At 37.2% G+C, this 26887-nt stretch overlaps 3 protein-coding genes across 3 annotated transcripts; 2 read left to right on the forward strand and 1 right to left on the reverse strand.

Moving 5' to 3' along the window:
* Positions 1-516: 516 nt before the first annotated feature.
* LOC136238842 (uncharacterized) lies at positions 517-6665 on the forward strand. Its single transcript, XM_066029465.1, has 2 exons — positions 517-5708; positions 6349-6665. Exons 1-2 carry the CDS (start codon positions 550-552, stop codon positions 6431-6433), a joined length of 5244 nt encoding a protein of 1747 aa, XP_065885537.1. The 5' UTR covers positions 517-549; the 3' UTR covers positions 6434-6665.
* A 560-nt stretch (positions 6666-7225) lies between these two features.
* LOC136237683 (uncharacterized) lies at positions 7226-18741 on the reverse strand. Its single transcript, XM_066027900.1, has 8 exons — positions 18684-18741; positions 8674-8716; positions 8548-8588; positions 8382-8435; positions 8272-8326; positions 7826-7908; positions 7351-7421; positions 7226-7253 (listed from the first exon to the last, which is right to left on the reverse strand). Exons 1-8 carry the CDS (start codon positions 18702-18704, stop codon positions 7226-7228), a joined length of 396 nt encoding a protein of 131 aa, XP_065883972.1. The 5' UTR covers positions 18705-18741.
* Positions 18742-22745: 4004 nt separating this feature from the next.
* LOC136239004 (alpha-L-rhamnosidase-like) lies at positions 22746-26111 on the forward strand. The gene has a single exon (XM_066029737.1). It carries the CDS (start codon positions 22787-22789, stop codon positions 25901-25903), a length of 3117 nt encoding a protein of 1038 aa, XP_065885809.1. The 5' UTR covers positions 22746-22786; the 3' UTR covers positions 25904-26111.
* Positions 26112-26887: the final 776 nt, after the last annotated feature.

The following is a 26887-nucleotide window of genomic DNA, read 5'->3' on the forward strand; positions in this document are numbered from 1 at the left end:
TTTGTGCGACAAAGTCACTGACCTACTAATCGGTGGAAAGTTCTTGTTACGAAAATTGACAATATCTAGTGCTAAGTGTATATTTAGGCCATATAAACAGTTTCTCATCCTCCAATGCTCAAAAAATAGCAATGTAGAAAGGCAGATTTATATATTCATGGATATCTGAATTAACATATATCTTAATGACTCAGTCTCTAGCTAGTTACCAATGGCTGCAGTCAGCCACCAATAGTACAAAAATTGATGTGGTAAGAAAAATTACGATGCATGTGGGGATGAGAAACTAATAATTACTGAAGTTTATTTGGGAAGTACTCACTGCTCTAAGATACAAGGGACATCCAGAGGTTTCTACATAAATTATGCTATTTATTTTGCATGTTTAAATGCTTAAAGCATCATTGCCATGGTTACAAACAAGCATGCAGTCACATTTTTGATGAGGTAACGATGTTGTAATGTCAGATACATGGCTTCTATAGAATACCTATAAATATTTGTGTTTTGCAATGTTTGACAGTTAGAACTTTTTGAAATATCACTAGAATGTTTCAACCACTGTGTGTAATAATCATTGGTCTCACTTTATTGCTTCATAATGCTAAAGGAATTACAAGACAAATCATTGTAGAGGAGAATCTTACTTATTATAATCCTTATCATGATGTGTGGAATTCACCAAATGATTCGTCCAACTGTTGTGTAACTGGAGACTGTATTTGCAGATCTTTCTTTCTTGCACTGAATAATCTTACAAGTAATGTTGTTATTAACATAACAACTGATGTGTTATTGCCTTCTCTTGCAACACTTGTCAACTTGGAGAATATCACAATACTTGGACACAACAGCCCAACTGTAATTTACAATTATAATGGAGCATTGGAATTTTTACATTGCAAGAACATCAAAATTGAAAGTGTTAAATGGAATGGATATTTTATTCGTTTCCATGAACATCTCATGGTCAGTGTTACAGGTATTCACTTTCAAAGTTCATCAAGTATATCATTTTCCTTGTGTACTTTTCAGCACTTTGTAGGACAAGTTATCAAATTGATGAACGTGTCTGAATACACCAATATTAGTGGTTGTGAATTTATAAATAACATCTACAGAGGTGATGGTACAGCAATATATGTTAGCAAAAGGCCTCTACAAATGCTTCTAAATATAAACGAAACATACTTTGGTATAAATGGTCCTGCAAATAGCATAGTGTATCTCCATGGACATCAACGCCAAATCAGTGCATATAAACATATTCTGATATCAAACTCAAGGTTTTCATTTAACCGAGCAACTCCCCTTTTTCTCATAGATGAAACTATACATGTTAGTGGCAACATTCTCTTTGAGGAAAATTTAGCTCCTAGTGGTGCAGCAATTTCCAGTATTAGTTCCAATATCATATTTGATGAAAACTGCATTGTAGGTTTTTACAAAAATAGAGCATATTATGATGGTGGGGCAATTTATCTATTTAACCACTCCTTTGTATCTTTTGCTTCAAACACTACGGTACAATTCTTTTACAACACTGCATCATTTGGTGGTGGAGTTATATTCTCTGAGTACTATTCTGAAATTATATTTAAAGCACAATCAAATACATCATTTGTAAATAATACTGCCTCAATGGGTGGTGCTTTATATTCTGCTTCAAACAGTAGTATCAAATTTGAGAACAACTCATTTGTACAATTTATACACAATACTGCTGAAGGACAAATTCGTAATAATAAAGGATGTACGTGGTCTTGTGGTGGAGCAATATTTCAAGGATACCATTCCATTATTCTATTTTCAGCAAAAAGCCTTGCACTGCTTACTAACAATGACGCTCTCCAATCAGGAGGGGCTATACACTCCTACAACTACTCTGAAGTCATAATTGAAGGAAGCATATCATTCATAAGTAATACTGCCCAATATGGTGGAGCTTTATACTTTAATTTTGCATGTGCATTCAAAGTTAAAGATAATGCATCAGTAGAGTTTGATGGGAATGTTGCTACTTCTGGTGGAGCAATATATGGTCTTGATGTTTTTTATAGAGCTATATTATATAGTAGCTCTATATCTTTTGATCAGAACTCAAATGTAATATTCACTAAAAATAAAGCATCACGGTTAGGTGGTGCTATAGCTTCAGACATTATAAAGTTTTCAGGTAGCTCTATAGTCACTTTTACAGAAAATACAGCTCACTGCGGTGGAGCTATATCATGTGATAGTGACAAAGGTGATGTCATATTTCAGCAAAATTCTACAGTTACAATGCACCACAATGATGCCAAGGAAAATGGAGCTGCAATATGTTTTACAGCAACCCTAGACTTATCCTTTTATCTTATTAAAGGAAACAAACCATCTCTTGCAAGCATCAAATTTAGAGATAATGTTTATGTCATATTTTCTAGCAACCATGCCACATTCAATGGCGGTGTAATTAACTGTCACTCAAATTGTTCCATCACTTTTCAACAGAAAGCTATTGTAATGTTAACCAATAATAGTGCAGAGAGTGGTGGTGCAATCTTTTGTGAATTAAGTTGTGGTATTTCATTTGAACAATTTACACATGTTTTATTTGTTAATAATATTGCCATCGGCAAGAATGGTGGTGCAATCAGCTTACTCAGAAACTCAACTGTTAATATTGAAGGTTATTCAGTAGTTCACTTTTTAAACAATACTGCTGCTTCTCAAAACAGCATTGCCTCACAATCAGATGCTGCTAGTAGACTATCCACATACTTAATACTGCAAGCTGCACTAACCTTAATCGTAAGAACCGACAGTAGCGGTGGCTATGGTGGAGCTATAAGTCTGTTTGATCGTTCTGTTATGTCGCTGGGTAAAAATTCAACTGTGATGTTTAAAGACAACAAAGCTAATAGTGGTGGGGCTATAAGCATAGTGCTTAACTCTGCAGTCACATTAACAGGGAATACTTCAGTGTTATTTGTAGCTAATACAGCTAGAGAAGATGGTGGTGCATTATATTCTTCAGGCAATGACTTCATTTTTTCCTCTGCCAACACAATTCAAACATCAGTTAGAAAATCTAAAATCTCATTTGAACAGAATTCAGTTGTAGTGTTTACTAATAACAGTGCCTTAAATGGTGGAGCGGTGTGTGGCTTGTTTACCACAAATATATCCTTTAAAGGAAATTCTTCAGTCAGCATTGTTAACAACACTGCTGCAAATGGTGCAGCTATAACTGTAGCACAAGACTGTAGCGTTTCATTTGAAGAATATTCCAATGTAACAATAATGAACAACAGAGCATCAATTCATGGTGGAGCTGTGTATTCGATATTCAGTTGTGACATTGTGTTTGATGGAGATTGCATGATTACATTCAGCAGCAATGAAGCTGCAGAAAATGGCGGAGGATTGTACTCAAATGAGAATTCTGTTATCAAGTTCAAAGGTAACTATTCTATAACATTCTTTAAAAACACTGCTGAAAACGGTGGAGCCATATACATCTCTGCAACTAACATAACATTTAAAGTATTTTCATTGGTTACATTTCACAATAACAGAGCATTGCAAAATGGCGGAGCTATGTATATTGATGATGCATCCTATACCTTGTTTGAACAAAACTCTACTGCTCAGTTTGTGAATAATAGTGCAAATGATTATGGTGGAGCAGTTTATTCTAATGCTGCTAAAAGTAAAATAATTTTTAATAGTCAAAATATTAATTTTACTAACAACAATGCCAAATTAGCAGGAACTACAGTGTATGCATTTACAGACAAATCATGTGATCACTTTTGTTTGGTTGAATCTGTTCAGAGCATTGATAGCTTCCTTCAAATGCATATTGTCACATCTCCTAATAAACTGAATTTATCTCACCCAGCCATCTACTTAAACAATTCTGGACTCACAAACTCTGTTACATATTATTTAAACCACATAATGCTTGGCCAAGAAATTACATTTGGCATCTGTATTTTGGACTATTACGATGAACCTGCTGGATCAGTACAGTTAGTGGTAAAAGATAATATTGACCAACAAGGATATTACATCAACGGACCATCATTTCATTCCATAACATCATGTGATATATTCAAGGGAATTGCAATACATGGAAATGAAATTCCATCAAAGACACCATTAAACTTCTCCTTCTCACTTCTCTATGATGAACCAAATGAGGAAAAAGTTTTTGTTAATATCATTGTTGAATTATCACATTGCCATCCTGGATTTTGGCACAATGACGAATCACAAAAATGCTCTTGTTTCCACACTAGTAATATTGTATCATGTTCTGGTGGAAATTCAACTATCAAAAGAGGTTACTGGTTTGGAAGCATTAATGGAAGGCCAACCGTGGCAAAATGTCCAATCAATTACTGCAACTTTACATGTTGTGAAGCTACCAATGGTTACTATCATCTTTCACCACAAAGAATTAACCAGTGTAGTTTCCATCGGGCTGGCACAGCATGTGGTAGCTGTGAGGAAGACTACACCTTATCATTTGATTCTCCAGAGTGTCTTCACATACAGAAGTGCACAGTTGGACAGACTGTTCTTGTTGTCACAATAACAGTGTTATACTGGGTTGTTGTTGTGGTCCTAGTCTTCATTATCATGCACTACAGAGTTGGAATCGGATATCTCTATGCCATCACATTCTACTACAGCATATTAGATCTACTATTGATTCAAAGCATTTATATTTCAAACTCTCTTTATGTTATTGTGAACATTTTGTCAAGTGTTGTCAAAATAACACCACAATTCTTAGGCCAACTGTGCTTTGTAAAGAACATGAGTGGAATTGACCAGCAGTTTTTACATTATGCACATCCTGTGGCTATTTCAGTCATCCTAGTAATAATCTCTCTACTAGCTAGGATTTCTTACAAATTTTCAGCATTTATCAGTAGAGCAATTATCCGTGTAATCTGTTGTTTGCTCCTATTATCGTATACCTCATTGGCAACAACTTCACTATTATTGTTGAGGTTACAGCAGTTTACTGATATCAGTAATATTTATACATACCTTTCACCCAATATTGAGTATTTTCATGGTCGCCACCTGCCATATACAATTGTAGCAATGTTATTTACAATAGCGGTTGTAATTGGTCTGCCACTTCTTCTTTTTATTGAGCCATTCATTAATCACAAGATAAACTTCACAAGGATTAAACCATTCCTGGATCAGTTTCAAGGATGTTTCAAAGATAAATATCGTTGCTTTGCAGCTTATTATATGATTTATCGAATTGTAATAATCATCATTATTAATGTAACCACACCAGACAATTTCATTGGTCAGTACTTAATGATCACCACTAGCACCTTAATGGCATATATTCATCAAACAGTGAGGCCATATGCCAATAGCACTCTTAACATATTTGATGGTTTGATACTACATTTGACAATTTTGGCAACAGCATTTTCAATCATTGAAAACTTTGACAAATTCAACTCAACCTTTGCTGTGGCAAGCGCCTTCGTAATAGTGATCTCACCATTAATGATCTGCATGGCTTTGGTGACCATAATACACAGAGAAAATTTGAAGAAGAAAATTGCGAACTTTGTTGTATCTTCCATAAAGGAACATGATGTAACAGTCCCTGAAATCCCAACAGTCAATGATTTTGGTATGATCATTGATGATAGCACAAGAACTAAAGTGACCATTTGTGACATGTAAGTTATATCTATTTTGTAGTATGGTGTACCTAAAATCCAACTGTATTACCTTACTTTGTTTGTTTTATGGTGTGAACTGAAGCAGTTCTCATACTGGATTTGTGTATTCCACATGCAATCACTTTTCCAATTGAACATTCATGACCAAAGCAAATTTGAAACAGCTTTTGGTTTGAAAGCTACAACGTAGAGAAAAACATAAAAGAAAAGTTGGGTGTTGATTACTTTTATTATGGTTATTTAAGTTTACAATATGGAGTGCATTTGTAGAGACGGATCCGGATTCCCAAGGTTCCATGCAACCCATCTTTTGGGCTACTTATTAATTAAGCGAAGTTTTCATCTGGTAAAGCAATAGCAGTTTAGTAAATGTGGCAGCCAGACATACACAGGTGTCCAGATAATTTGATCTGACAGCTAATATGTAAATGACAAAGCCATTAATATAACTGTGCATGATATATAATATACACTAGATATCAGGGTAATGAATTAGCTATGTACCATGCGACAGTATAATATAGATGTATACAGCTCTCAGTTTGCATCATAAAACGTTTGTACACTTGCATGCATTTGCTGTATTGTATTATCTGTCATGCATATATAGTTGATCCCCTTCTTTCTCAAAATCTAGTAACCATGGCAATACTGATACTGATGTTGTTCACTACAGAGAATCCCTCTTGGATTTGCGCATTGAGAATGAAGATGCAGTTTAGTGAAACCTTCTTTTGGTAATTTTACTTGACTAAATAATACTCAAATTGTATCTTTTTGCACATGTTTATTTATAGACTGTAATTGTTGTGACACATTAGCTAACTAAAATATACTTGCACTTTAATTTGTAAAATAACAAGTTTATATTATATAACCATGCTTCTTTATTTATGCTTTGATTAGCTAGCTGTAATTAAGTTTGACATGGCTAGTTAAAATTTATTAATTTTCAACCAATAATTTGTACCATTATATAGTACGGGATACAGTACAGTAGCACTGTATAGTAGGGATCAAGTAGGTTTGCATTTTCACATGAAAAAAAATGACCAGAGAATATGCATGCAGCCTCACAATACCTTCATGCTTCCTTGGAATTATTGGTCAGGTATAATCAAGCCTGTTATAGTGAAATGCTTCCTATAGGTCTCTACAAAATGTTACAATTTTTTTTAATTTGTGGGATTTTCATCTGACTGACTGATGCCTTCTGGCAAGCATAATTAATAGTGGCTAAGGTTGCTGACTTAATTTTCTCACTGCTAGCTAGATGTCACTAGTATACATGATACTGAGATAAAAGTCTGTTGTAGAAGTAGTTTTTCAGGTTGCTGGAATAACTGATTTCAGCTAATATATGCCTGCACTAGTACCTATTTTAGACCTGTATATCTTTGGTGTTTGCTCCATTTAAAATACATAATAGCTACATGTACACATGTAAACAATATGATGACAACATTTGGTGAAAATCTGACTCACTCTCTTGTATAAATACATCTCCTTTCTTTTTAGTGTGCACCACTTCCTCTTCCAACCCTAGAAAAAAACAATGAGCTAAAAACTACAAATGCTTTGGGATAGTTACAGTACACTCAACACTGTATGCAGATATCTATCATTGCTTAAGACTTACACTTGGTCCTTTCTAATAGATGTATCCAATCTTGTCAAATCAAGAATGTCCTCAGCGTTTGCTGGAGTTATCTACACAAATTACAAACATGTAAAATATTGCATGTCCATACAAACACATGCAGAAACTTGTAGTATCAATTTTATAAATATTTAATGACTTTATCTATTTCAATAAATCACATAGCACATAGTGTAGCACTTCCTTACTTTCTGGAATGCAGCAACCCACTGTTGTAACTCAAAATCTCTTTCAGCACACAGCAAATATGGTCTCTTTGTAGTACCTACTTCAAAGCAGTATTTATAACTACAGGGGATTAGATTATATGAGTCAGAACATGACTCCGAGGTGCTGGCAGAAATTTCCAGTTGAGGAAATGTTGAGTGTTACTATAAGTGAAGAAGAGTTATCCAAAGACCCTCAGTAAGTTAGCATGCTATAAAAGTGAATTTGCAATAAACACGTTACAAACAGAGCTTCTGTAATTCATATTGGTTATGTATGTGTAATACTTGAAACCTGTCTTGTCCAGAGAGCAATATCTCTTCCGCCAACCTGCGAACGACAAAACACAGTAACCATATAGCACTGTACCTTACTACAGGACACCACATAAATGTATTGTAGTGTTTATACAAAAAAAAAACTTTACTAAAGCAACACCTTGAGGTGATAAAAAGCTGCCTAGAATAAAAGAAGACTTGTGTACACAAGACAGTTCTACTAGCCATCATTAGGTACCTTTGACTTGTGAGATGTGTGTAGTGTGTAAACGTATGTGCATAGCTTGCACATGATTGTGAGCAAATATGCATGCAAAAGTGAATATGCACTGACCCTGAATAGTACATTGGTGATATTGCTATTCACTACACATGATGTGTTGTCAAGGTGTGCATTGATTAGGGTTTTTCATACCAGTTCTTTCACTTCCAGTTTTGAAGAGGTAACCCTGTTTATTGACTGGTTCACCCTGTTAGTGGAGAATAATACTCAACTGACAGCTGTAAAATTTGCATTTTCCTTACTGATTCTTCATCTTCATTTCCTGGAACTATTGCTCTGTTTTGTACAAGTAGCTCCTATAAAATAAACTATAATAATACATGTGATAGCTAAGTGTGTCTGCTGTGGGATACAGTGTAATATTGTCTGCCAAATAACTGAAAATACTAAGACATAAAATTCCCTAACCATTTGCAGACTTTGTTTGTGTTCCTTAGCTATCAGCAATGCTATAGGAGCAAAGAAAAATAAACGACATGAAATAAAATTGAAATTCAATTGGCAATCACAGTAGCCAACATTTAGTAAACTTACAAGTATTGTTCTCTCCCTTGATGCTCATGTTTACAAAATTCACCTGCAAACAAAGAAGAGTATTAAAGCCTACACGCGATATCTTGCAAATGTTACAGTTAGTTCTATATCATGATATATGTTCATATCGTGACATAAACCTTGGTGATATATGATATAGAGTTTTTCTAGATCGTGGCAGCACTAAATCATATTCTACTTTTGTATATATAGGTAGTCATGTAGACAGTAAATTAATGGAATTCCAGCCCACTATATTAAGACTGTCAATAAATAAACAATGATTAAAAACTAATACATACACACAACTGTTACTGATAGGAAGCCCTGCTAGTTGTATTAGTCTATTGTGTCAATGTGAGGAAATAATAACAAAGGAGACGTGTCATTGCCCACACACATGCCTGGTTTTAAGTAACATAGACAATATAAACAATTAGATGTGATAGTGCAGACACACTTAGTACATACACATGAACATGAACACACACTCACACTCACACTCACACACACACACACACACACACACACACACACACACACACACACACACACACACACACACACACACACACACACACACACACACACACACACACACACACACTAACACACGCACACTAACACACGCACACACCAACACACACACACACACACACACACATGATCACACACACACACACACACATGCACGCACACATGCATGATACAGGCTGTCAGTTTAATTATTAAAATGCCTTTTTGAACCTCTTAATTCATCTGTAATAGATGAATTATGTTTCGTGTTGCCAGGGACTGAGAAGCAGCACATGGGTAGTCTATGACTGCTATATACCTGGACTGCACATCAAGGACTTTTCCTTTGTTGAAAATTTTTTAATCTAGTTGTTATTTACATTGTTTTCATACATTGTAGCATTTCATTCTTGATGGGTTTGTTAATCATAGAGTATTTTAGTGCAGAATAACTGCGCTGTGTAATTTTTTCATATAGTGACTGATCTATCAAGCTACTTTCAGAGTGACTGCTCTATTAGAGTATTTTAGTGCTGCTTTATTAGAGTGTTCAAGTTTATTCACAATGACTGGCTTTTAGCAAATGTAGTTTTAAAAGGGGAAAGTCTGTACCTACCAACTACAGACCAATTTCATTGACCTCCATTTCTTGTGTGCTAATGGAGCATGTTTTGTACAATTCAATAATGAATCACCTTAATCAATATATGCCGAATCCTTGATTCTCATGAATACACTTTCATCAGGATTAAAACACATAACAGATCTGGTTCCCCATTGTGAAATAGAGTTGAGATCATTTTGGAGTGATAAACAATCAGAAGTAGAGTGAATAATGGTGTAAAGTACTGTATTGTTGGCATGTGCAGTAGACCAATGTTGGCATTGATTGTAGTGTTGTTTTAGTTAACTATAACTAAAACTAAAGTACTTTTAGTAAGGCAAATATGTATTAGTTAACTAAAACTATAACTAAAAGCAAATCCGTATTATAACTAAAATTAAATCTATAACTAAAAAACAGCAAAATAATTTACTAAATCTAGAACTAAAGAGAATTAAGAAAACTATAACTAAAACCAAAAGGTTTTCATGTTTTTAACTAAAACTAAAACTAAACAACAAAGACAATATAACCATAACTAAATCTATAACTAAAATGAATTAAGAAGGATTACTATAACTAAAACTAAAACTCTTTACTGAAACAACACCACGTTCACTGCACGTATAAGTTCACATATGTTCTACAGGAGGAATGAAGCACAGAATGAAACTGTACTGCAATATGTAGCATCCAAACATCAATATATACTATAGTTTGTGACCTGATGGTGGTTTAGTTAACTATAACTAAATTAAAAGTACTTTTAGTAAGACAAATATGTATTAGTTAAAACTATAACTAAAAGCAAATCCATGTTACAACTAAAACTAAATCTATAACTAAAAAGAATTGGAAAAGATTACTAAAACTATATCTAAAACTAAAACATTTTTATAAATGTTACTATAACTATAACTGTAACTAAAAGATTTTCACATTTTAAACTAAAACTATAACTAAAACTAAAACAACACAGAGAATATAACCATAACTAAATCAATAACTAAAAGTAATTAAGAAAAATTACTATAACTATTAAAACTAAAACTAAACTTATTGATGAAACTGACTATGATTATAACTGAAACTAAAACTAAAAGTCCTTACTGAAACAACACTAATTGATTGATAATGGTAGGTCGTTAATACATAAAAACAGTAGAGGAGCTAAGATTGTTCCTTGAGGGATACCAGAGTTAGCTGTGTGTGATTCACTGGTTAGCCATCAAGAATTACTGGTTGTTGCCTACCGATGAGAAAGTGATGCTAGTAATTCCCCTCCAATATCGTAGTAAGATAATTTGTTACATAAACGGTGATGTGGGACTTTATCAAATGCTTTTAATAGATACATCTAGAAAGATGATAAGGTAAGTGCACCTAATTCCGGACAGTTTTTGCTTCCGGTGCTCTAATTCCGCCATGCAAGCGAACCACTTAATTCTTAAAATATGGTGATAAAGCCTATCCTATGGTGCATCGGTCCTGCAAGTTTCATCAAAATATCCCCATCCGTCGAGGAGCTGCGCTCCAAAATTCAACTATGTGTAAATTCCGCGCATGCATGCTCCTAACTCCGGACACTTTTTATCACACCTGATACAGCACTTCCGAGGTTGATTTCGAATTTTAAACACTGCCACATTAAACTTGCATCTATTACCCACCTCATACTCGATTTTGAGAGTCATAGTACCTTTCGTTGCCGAGTTATGGGTATTTCAAATCTAGGTGTATTTACGCAAATATTTATGCAGCTTCAATGAGACTGGCTCTTACAAAATCGTTAATAGCAAGTGTTTGGCTGATTGTTTGCAAACGAAACTTGGTACAGTGGTAAGTCATAGTTGTCCCTCTGCACTGTATTAAAATCAGCCAGATAGCTGTTTAAATTTGGGAATAAGCAGCGACTATCGAAGAATTTTTGATAATTTTTCCACACATGGCAATAAATAATCACCTCGTTTAGAACAATTAGCTGGACTTTTAAGCTGATTTTAGGATCACAGTATCATTGTATATGAAGCATTTATCACCTAAAGTTTCAAGTAAATGCTGTAGATAGTTTTGGAGATATGATGCAAAACATTGGAAGTGTCCGGAGTAGGAACTGTCCGGAAATAGGCGCACTTACCTTATCAGTTTGAAAGCCAGAGTCAAGAGATTTTAAAATGCTATTTACAGTACAGTGAAACCTCATTAATAGGGCCAGTTCTGGGACCAAAAAATTTGGCCTTAATAATGAGGTCATAAAGTACTGCTTAACTACGTTTGGGACCTACTAGAGGTGGCCACTACAACGAGGTGGTCTTATTAAAGAGGTGGCTGCTAAGTGAGGTTTCACTGTAGTAATCAGTTGTGATTCACATGACCTTCAAGGTCGGAAGCCATGTTGTTGATCACAGGGTATATTTACTGATCCTAGGTGGGAGAAGAGATGAGTGTGGATTAGGCACTCCATGATCTTGCAGCTGATACTGGTTAGCAATATTGGTCTGTAATTGGATGCAAGTGCTTTGTCTCCTTTTTTTGAATATAGGTGCAATATTAGCATGTTTCCAGTCCAGGGGAAGTTCTCCTTGACAGAGTGACGAATTGAAGATCAGAGTTATTTCTTAAGAGACAAATTGGAGTATGTATGATGGAATTTTGTCTGGTTCTGGTGCTTGATGAACTTCCAAAGTTGCTAGGAGCTCGGAGGCATCAGCATAAAGGCTGAATATCAGGACAAGGGATTTCATCTGTTGTGAGAGTAGACTGGGTGTCTTCACTAAGTGTAAGCTAAAGTAATCATTGAGGATATTAGCTTTGTGGGTGGAATCAGTGATGGTATGGCCATTATGCGACAGTGGGGGTACTCCAATGTGATCCATTTTTTCTTTTGATATATGACCATTGTTTTGTTTTTTTAATTAGCTGTGGAAACTGGAGTCATTGAGCTTCAAAAAGTAGTCATTATAGGTTTGATGGCATTCTTTTTGAACAAAATTTTTATGTATTTCCATGTGGTAGGGGAATGTGATCAGCGATAAATTTTTAAGTATTGCCAGATGGTAAGGGAGCGTGATCAGCGATACTGAGCATAAGCTTGCTTCTTTTGACTACAAAGTCTATTGGTGTAGGTGGTGATCCATGGTTGGTTTGATGTCTTGTTTGAAGATAACTTGCTAGGAACCAAAGTCTCCAGACAGAAGTGACAAGCAGATTAAAAGTCAATCCACAACTGGTTGATTGGAGTGTCGGTTGTATTGGTATGCAGATATTCATTGCCAAAGTCATAGGCTCTTATTAAGGTAGGGTAGGGTCTGCTCTATTTCACAAGTAATTTTTTTCTTGGTTGTATTTGCACAAAAATACTAATGCTAGATTCAGCCAGCACAGCTTCATGGTCAGGGATGCCAGCTATAGGTGTACAGTAATCAGTTAAAGAGGGTCAAATGGTTAAAAAGATATCTATAGTGTGTTGCTTTATCTGGTTGGAAAGTCAATAATCTGTGTGAATCCAAAAGTATTCACAAAGTCCAGAAATGTGTTATTTAGTGGTAGAGGGCAGTTGCTGCCAATTAGCTATATTAGTTTATATCAGGGAGGTTGGAGTTGCTGGAAATCCACTGAGATGCTGAGAGGATGAGATAATGCTTTCAAGTGTACTGCATCTATGTTGTCAATAGATCAGTTTGGAGGCCTATAGACACAGCAAGCAATTAGTGATTGTGTGTTTGATGGTTTTATTTTACAGGCAATTACTTTCTGGGTGCCATTGTAAGGTCATGAATTTTTGTGAAACTATGGTGTTATGATAGGCTATGAAGACACTACCATAACCAACCTCTCTATTGGGTCGATATATACTAAAATTGGGAGGAAGCACTTCAGCATTGTAGACAGCAAGGGATAGCCATGATTAGCAGGAATTTTTCCGTATACTTGTGATAATTAATAAGTGCAGAATGACTGCTCTATTAGAGTGTCAGTTTGACCATTTTCAATGCTGTAAAGATACTGGGATGGCCAGTTGTCAGGCTTTTTTCATTGATCATTCCCATTCCTGGAATTCAAAGAGAAGCAACACTTTCAAGAAAAACTTTTGAGAAATTTTTGAGAAAATTTTGATACAAATTATAGTTGATCCTCTGAAAACATCTGAAAGATCACAGCATATTCTAGGGCACTTATTTATAAGTAATATAAATTATAAAGGTGTTTATTTATCTCTGGACTTATTAGCCATTTTCTCTCTACCCTTCAATTCTTCAGTACTGTAGTATGGGCAGTGGCCTGGCTCCTCCGCTTCAATTATTTGAGTAGATTGAGACACTCTAATAGAGCAGTCAATCCACACTCTAATAGAACAGTCATGTTTCTACAATGTGTTTTTATATTGTAAAGTCTGTAAGTAGCTAGCAACTTAACTTCCTGTAACAACACAATGCAATGCTAGGCAGAAGTTGTAACTAAGCAGTAACTTTGCTTTAGCAGAGCTGCTTTGTGACTGCTCTATTACAGTATCCTTAATACAGTGCAAGATGAAAAGTAAAGTGTTGCTAAGGGTTTAAAAGCTAAAATGAATGTTAGTCGACTGCAGTTACATGCCACTAAAATTACAGTTATACTTAAAACAGTGTTGCACTATGATAAATTGTCTACAGCAATATTCTGTTACTGTAATCTAATAGGGGTTTCTGTCAAAACCCACCTAGATCTGCTAGTGTTTTCAACGCTGAAAGTATGCTTATTCAAATAAAAGGTTTGAAATCCCATCGAAAACAGCTAATAGCTGTAAAAATGGGCATCCAAGTATAGCAGAGTTAACTGCAACAAAATGTAGTGATATACCGTAGTATGGCCATGTGTGAGGTATTCAAGTTGTGAATATTAATCAGATAGTACAATATTATTGTAAAAGTGTTAATGAGAACGAAGTGATACTGCTAGTTTTTAAGTGTGTGAGCATCTCCATAAATGCCACTCAAATTGATTCTCAATAAGCAAAGTGTATAGATTCAGGGCCGCCCAGAGAAATTAAGGGGCCCAGGGCAAAGAGTTAAAGTGGGGCCCTTCACCCAAGTTGTAAGGTGGAGACCAAAAAAAAAAAAAAAAAAAAAGGTCACAACCTGCTGGCAATGACAATAACTACCCATCACCAACCATATCTCCTTATCTATAAGCTTGCTACACTGCTCCTCTGAAGAATACTGTGACTGCTCTATTAGAGTATTTAGATCTGACTGCTCTATTAGAGTATATCGATCTTTTAAACAGGTATTCAGGGGGCTCTTCATGGGGCCTCCTGGGGCCCCTTTCAGGCTGGGGCCCGGGGAAAAATGCCCCAGTTGCCTCCCCCCCCCTGTGGGCGGCCCTGTATAGATTCTCTGATAGCAGTAAATAGTTTGAACTTGGCTGCCTTTCCTTTGTTCATAGCAGGAAAGGCAGCCAAAATCAAATTATTTACTGCTATCAGAGAATCTATACACTTTGAGAATCAAATTTGAGTAGCATTTATGAAGATGCTCATAGGACTTAAAACTAGCAGCATCAGTTTGTTCTCATTAATACTTTTACAATTGTACTATCTGATTAATATTCACAACTTGCACACCTCACACATGGCCACACTACGGTATATCACTACTTTTTGTCACAGTTAACTCTGCTATACTTGGACTAGTCTCGTGCCCAACCGGGCTCGCGCTAATGCGCAAACACCGTCTGGTGACAATGCTCGAGTTTCTTGGGCCCGGAAGTGCGATCCAGCCAAATATTGGCTGGCCAATCAGAATCGAGGAGTTGCGTAATTGACTTAAAACAGTGAAAAACCATTCAAAAATGGCTAGGAATAAAGTAAAACTCAGAATAGGGTGTTTACTAGATGTGATCTCTTCATTTATCGTATTAGTAGAGGGTAGCGTTTCATTTTTGGTGAAACGTCGAGTCACGATTCATAAGGTGAGATCGGAGAAAACAACTTGACAACAAACATTTTAAACAACCTTGATGAGTAACTTCTGATAAATGGCTTTAAATCATCTCCTTTTTCGTCTACTTCCAATACATTCATGCGATTATGCAACTCGTCGATTCTGATTGGCCAGCCAATATTTTGGCTGGATAGCACTTCCGGGCCCAAGAAACTCTAGCATTGTCACCAGACGGTGTTTGCGCATTAGCGCGAGCCCGGCTGGGCACGAGACTATACTTGGACATGCACAAACTATTAGCTGTTTTGGATGGGATTATAGTCTACTTGAGAAAGTTTTGAGAAGTGATTGCAGTCATAAACTGTTTATTATATACACAGTCAAAAAGTTTTGAGAAACTTTCGAGAAGTCATACAAAATTTTCCCCCAGAACCATCCACCATTAAGCACCCAAGTTTCATCAATTCAATGCAAAACTTTCAGTGCTGAGCTTTGCACAGAAGTATGAATGTGGGCCGCTCTAAAAATGAATACCCATATGTCAATTCATCCTCTAGTAGTTGCCATTCATTCTGAATATTACACCTTAACGACGCAGCTTTTCTTTCAGCTGCTTGAATATGCTGCTATTATATGGGACACCCACCAGAAATATCTAATTGATAATATTGAGAAGATTCAATGAAGGGCAGCAAGATGGGTAATGGATTTTTTATAGGTGAAATACCCATAGATAAAATAGAATACACAAACAATAGTACAGTACATTAACACGTACACACACAAATACAACTTATATATAGTAAACACAAAAAAGAACAGAATTAATTAAAAGGAGAGTCTTTTCCTTGCTCAATCAGTGAGCAGAGAAGCAAACTCTGCCCAATCCTGTGATGATGCCATTGCAGATGAAGCATTACCACACCAGTGCAACATCAATGATAACCTTCTGAATCAAAAATTGGGTGGCTCTATTATCTTCACACTGTTCTATTACCCGGGAACCTATCTGCTGCACCAACGAACGTGCACATGATCCCCAAGCACCCAGGGTTTCAACACACAGAGGGAAGAGGTAAAAAGATGAAGTTAAAGAAGAATACTTCCTAATCTTAGCTGATACTGCAGAGTTTGCCAGCTAGCTGGCACCACTTGCAGAAGTAGACAAATTAGACGGGGCAAGAGTGTCCGAACAGGCGATGTCCCAGAGCAAGGCAGGTAAGCTCTGCCACCAAGGAATCAAAGACATGACATCTGGCCTCTTACCATCATCATGACATGCACCAACAGGCTCCAAAACAGTAGGTACACCTCCAGACACCAGTGCATGATAAATAGTTCCATTCACTGCAGCGTGCCATGGAATATGGCCTCCACTATGCCTGCAAGATAAACCGTGAGTACCAAAAACATCAACTTTCCAAGACATAGACCAAGAGCAATCCTCAAAGACTCGTTATCCAGCTGGCAAAAGGTAACTGGGCAGACTTAAGTCAATAGCACTATAAATTCCCACTGAAATAGGAATGAAACTATTTTGCTTTTTTCCCCACCTATTTTTCTTTCCAGCAATTTTTTCTTACCTATTTTGCTCAATATTTTGTTCAAATTTTCTCTATTTTGCTGACCATCAATCAATTAATTTGCAGTACCTCAAGCTTACAAGCATGTGTGATTTCTCTATTAGAGTATCTCAACCTCTAGTCACCAAGCATATGTTGTCCTGACACTATACGTAACTGTTCTATTAGAGTATGTTGATCTTTTTCATACAAAATGTGCTATATCTTGGTGTCTATTTCCCACCTATTTTCCAGCATTTTGCTCTTTGCTTTTACCAGCGTGTTTTTCCAAAAATTTTGCTGGCAAAATTGGCACATCCCTACACTGAAACCTCCTTTAGCAGCAGGAAGAATAGACTGAGCCCACGCAGAGGAATTGGTCGGTTCTGAAAAATCAAGAAGACGGATGACACCAGTGCAACTGACTGTAGTTCATCAACAAAGGGGGTGGAAGATGCGCCTGCAACATATGCTTCACATTTGGAAAAGTTCAAGGAGAGCCCCAGGGAAGAAGATTGTTCCAGAAGATTGTTCCAGGGAAGAGTTGTTCCAGACTATCGATTGACAAGTAGTGTTTCAGACATGAAATTGGCATTTAATTGGCCTACTCTAGAACAGCATTGTTTACTGAACAGTAGGCTTACAATGTTTTATAACCTTGTAAAAACGAATTCATCCATCAATGTACCACCTCACTACAGTCCACTTACCTCTGCTTACAACACCCACCAATTCCATCAGTCCTCTCCACTTCACAGTACCATGGTCATCCACACTGACAACATAATTATTTTCAAATGAGCTTCTTCCCTGATTATCCGAGATTGGAACAAATTACCCCACCGAATTATTGAATGTGATTCACTCAATGAATATTTCTGATTACTAGGCTGGACCTACTTATTATTTTATGCATATTTTTGTAATTATGTATACTTGTACCAATTAGTTAAATATAATTATTTTTACTTACATTGCTTTACTGGAGCTGTGGTGTTCACAGTCAACTTCCTGGGATCATCACTATCAGCAACAAGTTGCCTATCCCAGTTACAAATCAATCAATCCATCCTCACGAAAGTTTCGTTGCTAAAGGGTTTTGCGGACTTCTTGCCATATAGGTTTTTCACGCATTCGCACGCTACCCTGAAATTTGAATTTGTCGCGGGTGCGCGGAGGAGTGGAATCATGGCTTCCTGTGAACGTTCACGATCTTCTGCATACGGGGAGCATCTTCGTTGGCGCATAGTTTGGCAAAAGGAAGGACTGGGGCTCAGTGATGATACAATCGCTTCAAATTTAAACATAAGACAAGTCTACCGTGTCAAGAATGATGCAAAGGTTTATTACTACAGGAACAGTAGCTAAATTACCATATCCAAAAGAGAAAGCGAATAGAAAACTTACAAATCCAGCAAAGCTGTTCATTTTCCATCTTGTTTTGAAAAGTCCAGGAATCACTTTCAGGGGCGGATCCAAGAGCTGGCTAGGGGAGGGGCACAAATAGAGTAAGTTGTAGGTGGTTGCATGCATGGGGAGAACCATATTCTCTATAGTTCAGTGCTGCTTTTTTAAAGCAGCAAATAATCACCTCTTAGTGGTGTCTCACTGTTGATATTTGCCATTTTGGCCTTTTCAGATGGTTGTGAAGTCTTAACTGAAACTGTTTTAAAGGCTCTGAATGTCTTAAATAACAGCAACACGATAATTATTTTTAGAGGCGCTTAGTACGCACGAAGGTGCTGAGTGACTATTTTACAGTTAGTTTGACTTCGGTTCGCTTTGGTCTCAGGTGAATTTGTAATAAATGCTAGTAAAATGTGCATATTTTCATAAGTTTTAAACTGATCTCGGTTGGCCTGACATAAAATTTACTAGCTGTTTTAATCAGAAGCATGGCTGGCTCCTCCACAAGGTGGAGGGGGGGGGCATTTGCCCCAAATGCCCCATCCTGGATCCGCCATTGACTTTCCGTGAGATACAAGAAGAGCTATTGCACACACTGCTGATTCAAATTGATGTTGCAGACTTTTACAACAGAATGGATTTACAAAGCAAAAACTGAAAATATGTGCATTGCAGCTAAGTGAATTTTTGAGGCAATGTTTTATGGAAGAAGTTTCAATTTACAACCCAGAAATGCTAATTTTTTTAGATGAGACTGGAGCAGATCAAAGAAATCTTATCAGAAAATATGGTTACAGTATATGCAGAAGGCCACTTGTAAATCACCAATTGTTGTGTCGAGGGTATTGACTAGCTATCTGCACTAGCTTTCATGTCTGTAAATGATATTTTAGATTTTCCGAGTAGTAGATGGAGTAATGGTGGAACATTTTACAGTTTTATTGAAGAGTGTCTGTTATCTCAATTGATGCCATTTGATGGCAGTAATCCATGTGACAATGGATAATTGCTCCATTCACCACATCAGTGAAGTTGTAAAGATGATTGAAGAGGTTGGAGCAATTGTCCACTTCTTGCCACCTTACTCACCAGATCTTATGCCAATAGAAATGGCATTTTCAAAAGTGAAGACATCTCTGAAAATGGATGGAATGGAAGAAGTGGCTGACATGGAGATTGCTTTATTAGAATCCTTTGCTACTATCATACCTGCAGATTGCCAGGGCTGGATAGCTGAAAGTGGAATATATTTCTAGTTGTGGTTTTGTCAATGAATACAATAGTGTTAGTTACAAGTTAAGAACAGTTTATGAATAACAAAGAAAAACTTAATGGTAACACACAGTAAAGGTTTTAAGTTGCTATACTATAGCTATAGCTTGTGTAGTGATGACAATATGTTGGTTTTTTGTTCCACATATTCTTTCTCAGTTAGTATTCCATCCTCTAACAAATTCTGTAAATATCTTAATTGCTCCAGGTTCTTCATTCTTAGCTCTACTGTCTTTCCTGGTGATATTCCAGTTGCTGCAGACATCGAGGTTTCCACACGAGACACTGTTGGAGCTTGTGGTGAAGCACCCGATTATTTTAGTGCTTTTGCAAACGTAATAGCAGCACCAGTAATAGTATCTCCAAGCGATTCTTTCCTTGGCCTTTTAGTACTACTACGGAAGGCAGGGATGTCAGGTGGACTTTCCGTATTGCTGTGCAAACCTGCACTAACCATTCTCGACCACAATCTTAGCTGTGGTAGTGAGTATTAGTCTGCATGTTTGTCTTTCAAATCTTTGAAAGCTTTCTCCAATTCTTCCTTTTCTTGACGCTTCAGCAAGCCACCCAACTCTGCATCACGTTTTTGGTCTTTGCACCGACCTTTGCACCACAACAACACTTCCCCTCCCAACCTGTGCTTGGAATACATAGCTTTCAAATCTTCTACACTAACCAGAGACATTTGGTGCCTGCCATCAAAGTAACCCACTCCAAATTTCAATGAGCCTAGTACTTGCTCCTCAGTCAAGTTCTTCAATTAACTTTACCCGCAAATGATTGACTGTGGCAAACTTAGAATGCCGGAATGCTGTGTAACTGACGCACTAAAGCATCTCCTTTTCTCTTTGGGTTAAAAATCTTAACTTTATAGACGAAATAAGGCTCCTGGCGGTATAAAACCCAATACGACTCATAATTTCACACGTATAATAGGTTTTTTTTTTTTAAAATTGATTAAGTAATATTAAATACAAAATTCTAACTAGCTTAACTACCAAACTAAGTAGCTTTTTTTTTTTTTTTTTTTTTGAAACCATCAGAATAATGATGAAATGACAAAATTACATACAGAGCCTCGGACACATGCGACTACAAAGATAAGATCCGCGTAGGCATGGCAAGGATACATACAAAAATAATTAACTACAAAACTTAACTTAAAGTGTCCAGGTTGGATTACTACGTGCATAAAAGATTCTCTGAGAGGAAGTTATAGCCACAGCAGCTGCTCTATCAAGCAATGCTTTCGTCTTGGAAAAACTCAGATTTGAAACTCTTTTCATAGATGTTACTGTCTCTGTAAGGTAATGGCCAAGGCAACCAATTTCAACTGTGTGGTAATGACTAACAAAACCCAAGCGGTCATGCAAGCTCAGCAATAATTTGCAGATATTCTGGCTTCTCCTGCTTACGTTCTCGTGCAGCAGAAAGGTCAGCACGAGAATTAAATGGGCAGGTAAGTTCCAGAAGTACAACAGATTTCATTTCTGCATTATATATAACAATGTCAGGTCGGTGAGAACACACTAGTACAGCAGGGGGAATGGTGGCAGGAGGAGAGTCAGACGCGCTTTAACTACAAAACTAGCTACCTTAAGTACTTTAACTACAAAACACGTAATAGGTTACCTTGTCAGATGCAACCGGACTTTGCGACGAATGAGACGTTGATAAGACTTGTACGGTGACTGGGAGGCCGCTGTTACTAGCAGATTTTTGAGAAGCCATTTCTAACCTACTGGGGGTGGTAGGCGGGAATTTTTAAAAAAATTCTAACCTACTACGCATGCGCAAAAAACCTGTGCAGCAAGAAGTCCGCAAAACCTAGTACTGCGGTTTTCCAAGTTCTTGCAATAGCTAAGGACAACCAATACCAGGACATTGTAAATGATAATGGAGGAGATTTTATCCCTCTTGTTTGTGAGACCTTTGGTGTTTGGTCACCATATGCCCTATCAATTTTAGGATCCATAGCTGACAGAACAACTGTTAGAAACGGTTTACCACGAAAGTTTGCTAGGCGCCAACTTCTCCAGCAACTGTCTGTGACTTTGTGGAGGTACAATGCAAAAATGATACTCCGCCAGTATTCGCTTACTGCTGAGGACGAATTTCCTGACTTTGACATTGGTTAAGTTAAGTACGTATAGGTAGTAATAAGTATATAGTTAGGTAATAAGTAGTAGTATGTTGTAGTTTTCAGTATGTAATATTATGGCTTCATTTGTTATTGTATTCATTTGTATGCTCGTTTAAAGATGTATAACAATCCAGTTCTTGCAATGCAAAGCGTCATGTGCTATACAAGCATGTACGTACGCGATTGGTCAACAATGGATTTTCAGTGACGACTTCTGCCTCACAGGACTTCAAGCATGCCTACGCATACAAATCGGCAGTCTCAGAACATTACAGGTGTAGTTTAAAAAAAAAAAAAAAAAAGTAGTTAAAGAACTGCGCATACTGACACAATATTAGCGCATGACGCTTTGCATTGCAAGAACTTGGAAAACCGCAGTGTGTAAACTCACGTAAAACTAAACGCATGCATGCGTACTAAACAGGCACTACGCTTGAATGGATCCATAGATAGGCTACGGATCCATGGTGATATAAAAGGGTGCTGATTTTCTTACTTTCATTCGCTTTCATTTAATACACTCTAGTCTGCAGCTAGACAGTGAATTTAGTCTTCGTAGGAGCTCAGACGATATTGTTTAGCACCCCGGGAATTCACGGAGAAATCGTATACTGAAGGTATGGTTTGTCACATGCGAGTCACATGATTCATTGTATAGGGTGGAGCTACTCCTCGAGCTACTCTAACGATGCAGTTAATTTTAATACTTTCGCTTTACGTTGTACTCTGTATTGCGAATCCTTTGCCACCATCATGTCTAAAAGTTGATGAACTAGCAGCGGGTAAACAGAATCCAGCTGAAGGAGAATGGCTCGTAGCTACTGACAACCCAAACCCGAAGTTTTCATGGCATCTGGAACATAGCGGAAGGAATGTATACCAAACAAAAGTTCGTGTTGGGCTGTCTAGTAATACAGAGTTTACTGAGCTGGTATGGGACTCTGGAATACTGGATGGTAGCCTGCAGTACGTCGTAAGGTACAATGGGAAACCATTACAATCAGGAAAGACCTACTACTTCAAAGTCACATGGTGGGACCATAATGATGAGTGGGCAGAGAGTGAGGAAACAGGCTGCTTCATCATGGGTCTCATTAAAGATGAGTGGGATAATGCAATGTGGATAACTGCTCATTCTGTGCCGAATGCTCCATATCTAAGGAAAGAGTTTTCCTTCTCACAAGCTATTAAAACTGCCACACTTTACATATCAGGTCTGGGATGGTATCAGTTATCAATCAATGGACATGATGTAAGATCAAGAACTGCCAATGCTACTGAAACCATATCATTAACACCTGGCTGGTCTCAGTATGAAGTCCGAGTCCCTTATGTAGCATATTCTGTCCATCATCTCTTGAAGAGTAACATGAACAATGTCATCGGTGTGATCCTGGGAAGTGGGTGGCATGATTCTTCAGCTTTTGCCAATAAAGATTTCCCAAAAGTAAAGGAAGACAAGCTGTTACTACGATGTGTACTCCAGATCACTGATGTAAGTGGAACTGATCATTTCATTGTAAGCGATGACTCATGGCTAGTAGCTCCATCCCCAATTGTCAGTGATTCTGTATACAATGGAGAGACATTTAATGCTTCTTTGATACAACCAGGTTGGAATGCTCCACAGTTTGATGCATCAAGCTGGATGAAAGCAGACAAAGCGATGTCTCCAACTGGTAACATGTCTCTATTTCCTGTACCAGACATAATTGAAGTTGAAGTACATGAACCAATTAAAGTGTACTCAGACCAAAACACTCAAGTGGTTGACTTTGGTACCAACACTGCTGGGGTGTGTGTTCTGAAAGTATCTGATTTAGCTCCAAATACTGTTGTGGAATTAAGACACGCAGAAGTTCCATTACATGAACCATACGGGCCTCAAAATGGTTCACTATATTACGCCAACCTACGGTCAGCTAAGGCAACAGACATGTACATCTCATCCAGCAGCACTAAAACACCAGAGAATACTTACTATCAACCAGCATTTACTTATCATGGTTTCCGGTATGCACAAGTAAAGGGATATCCAAGTGAACTGAACTCAGGTAACATAGTCCGCAAACAAATCCACAGTGCTGTTAAGCTAAATGGTGCATTTAACACATCGAGTGACATTCTCAATGCCATTCAAGACATTATAGTTAGAGGCCAGTTATCCAACATGATGAGTGTTCCAACAGATTGTGACCAGAGAGATGAGAGACTTGGTTGGATGGGTGACGCTGGACTATCAGCTGATTCTATGGCTCTGAACTTTGACACTTCAGCATTTCATGCACACTATGTCCAACTAATGGATGATGAGATGCAGGACGGCACTGTACCAGATGTAGTACCATATTTCAGATATGGCGGTCGTCCTGGTGATCCTGCCTGGAGCTCAGCGTTTCCTCACATTGTCTGGACCTTGTATAAATATTATGGAGATTTAGATACCGCTAAGAAGTACTTACCACATTTGCTAGAGTATTTTCACTTCATGGTTTCCAAGATTTCCAAGAATGGGCTTGTGGATTATTTTGGCAGGTATGGTGACTGGGTACCTCCTCCTCCACAGAAAAAGATTGCAATTCCCTTCACATCATCGTTTAGCCTCCTAATGGACATTAAACTGATTCTAGAAGTGGCAGAAGGTATAAATGATGTTAATTCTACCAGTACTCTTAAGCAATACTTCAATAATCTTAGTGGCTTATTTAATACTGCATTTATGAAGGGATCCAAATATGTAGATGGTACAGAAATAACTTACACATTACCTATGGCTCTAGGTGTTGTGCCTAGTAATATTTCCAATGACTTTATCACTAACTGGCAAAGCGTATTAGAGAATAACAAGTACCACGTTGCATCTGGAATAATTGGAACAAAATTTCTCTTCCCTGTACTTTCCAGTATTAACAAAACTGATATTGCAATGAGAATTGCCGAGCAAGTAGACTACCCCAGCTGGGGATACATGATCACTAACAAGTATGAACCAGCCACTACAGTATGGGAGTTATGGAACGCCTGGGAATCAGGTCCTGGTATGAATTCACGAAATCATCACATGTTTTCTAGCATCAGTGGCTGGTTAAGGACTGAACTTGTTGGACTCACTATGCCCTCAGGATCATATGCTTACAATAATATTGACTTGTATCCTGCCAGAGTACTTGATCTCAGTTACGCCAGTGTTAGTCAAGAGTGGCCAAAGAAAGTCAGCTTCTCGTGGGAACGTATAGGAGGCATGCAGTGTATTAAGTCGGTTGCTGCAAGCACAGAGTCCAGACGTCACCCCATGTTGAGAGACCATGCCAAGATCACATGTGGAAATGGAGCGGTAATTAAGAGAATTGACTTTGCTTCTTATGGCACCCCCAGTGGATCGTGTGGTAACTATGTTGCATCTGATGAATGTCATCACCCTGCATCAGTAGCTTATGTTGAAGATATGTGCATTGGCAGGAAAGAATGTTCCATACCACTGTGGATGGAGAAGTGGGGGGATCCATGTCCCGAGAAGGAAGTAAAATGGCTGCAAATTCAGGCTCAATGTGATGATACAGAACACAATTATCACTCATTGAAGATTGATGCTGTCATTCCTGTGAACAGTCAAGCTAACTTGCATGTCCCTACTCATGACCATAAAGCCATTCAAATATGGGAAAGAAATTCACTAATCTGGGATGGGTCAGAAGACAGCAAGGAAGTTGATGTAATTCGTGTTGCAAATGTGAATGATAATAATATCAAACTTCAATTTGGGTCAGGTTCCTACAGCTTTGTGGTCAAAGAGAAACAAATTTAGTAGAGTAGTTATACTACTGGTATTTTACTGTTAAATGTTTGCATTTTGACTTGAAAGCTAGTCTATTTAGTACATATTATAGGTTTTGAATATCTTTGCTATTTAATGCTGAACAATAACTGAACTAAAAGATGACGATATTACATGACATAGCTCTTTGAAGATTGTGCAAGAAGCTACATAATCATGCAGACAATAGCTATTGACAAAAACGCAGAATAGCATTAAGATGTATTATGCATGTAATATAGAAATGTGCAAAATCTGTGGCACCGGCCCACGGTAGAGATGGAACTAGATCTACTAGCTGGAAATAAAGTATATGCTCTTATTATGAGGGCTTTTCCTATATACAGAATCCTCAATTTAAAGAAATTGCTAAGATAAGTTAAAGCTAGAATTGTATCTTAGGCTGTATTAAGCAGTTGAGTAATCAGTAGTGCTACATACATGCCCAGTATTTGGCTTAAAATTTATACAAGTATTGAATCGTATAGTGGCATGACATACTGTAGCTACTCAACATTTGGTGTAAATACACAAAGAATTACTGAAGTACATAACAGTAGTTACTTGCATGTATAGATAGTTATACATTTTAGTATCAACAAGAGGTTCTGTTCTTTAATAGTCAACTTTCCTATGTATAATAATGACCCTTTTATACTCACACAGTGTCTACAACAGCTAATGCTAATTGTTCTACAATAGCTACAATAGTAGCATGTTCATGTTGGAACTGATACCTCAAAAATTGATTTACACAAGATCTCAGACTCATTTGTAGTGATACTTAAAAATATTAGTCTGACATTACTTTATGACCCATCAAAGCTTCATCACGCATTCCTTTAAAAGAACACAGTTTTATACAGCTTTTATCAAACTTGTGATGAGTCAAATTGTATACAAGTTTACTTTTCACCTTTAACTGTCCTGACTAGTTACCTAGATGGCTGAAATGTTACTTTACTTAAGCAAAAA

The sequence above is a fragment of the Dysidea avara genome, chromosome 11, assembly GCF_963678975.1.
Source record: "Dysidea avara chromosome 11, odDysAvar1.4, whole genome shotgun sequence".
NCBI lineage: Eukaryota > Metazoa > Porifera > Demospongiae > Dictyoceratida > Dysideidae > Dysidea > Dysidea avara.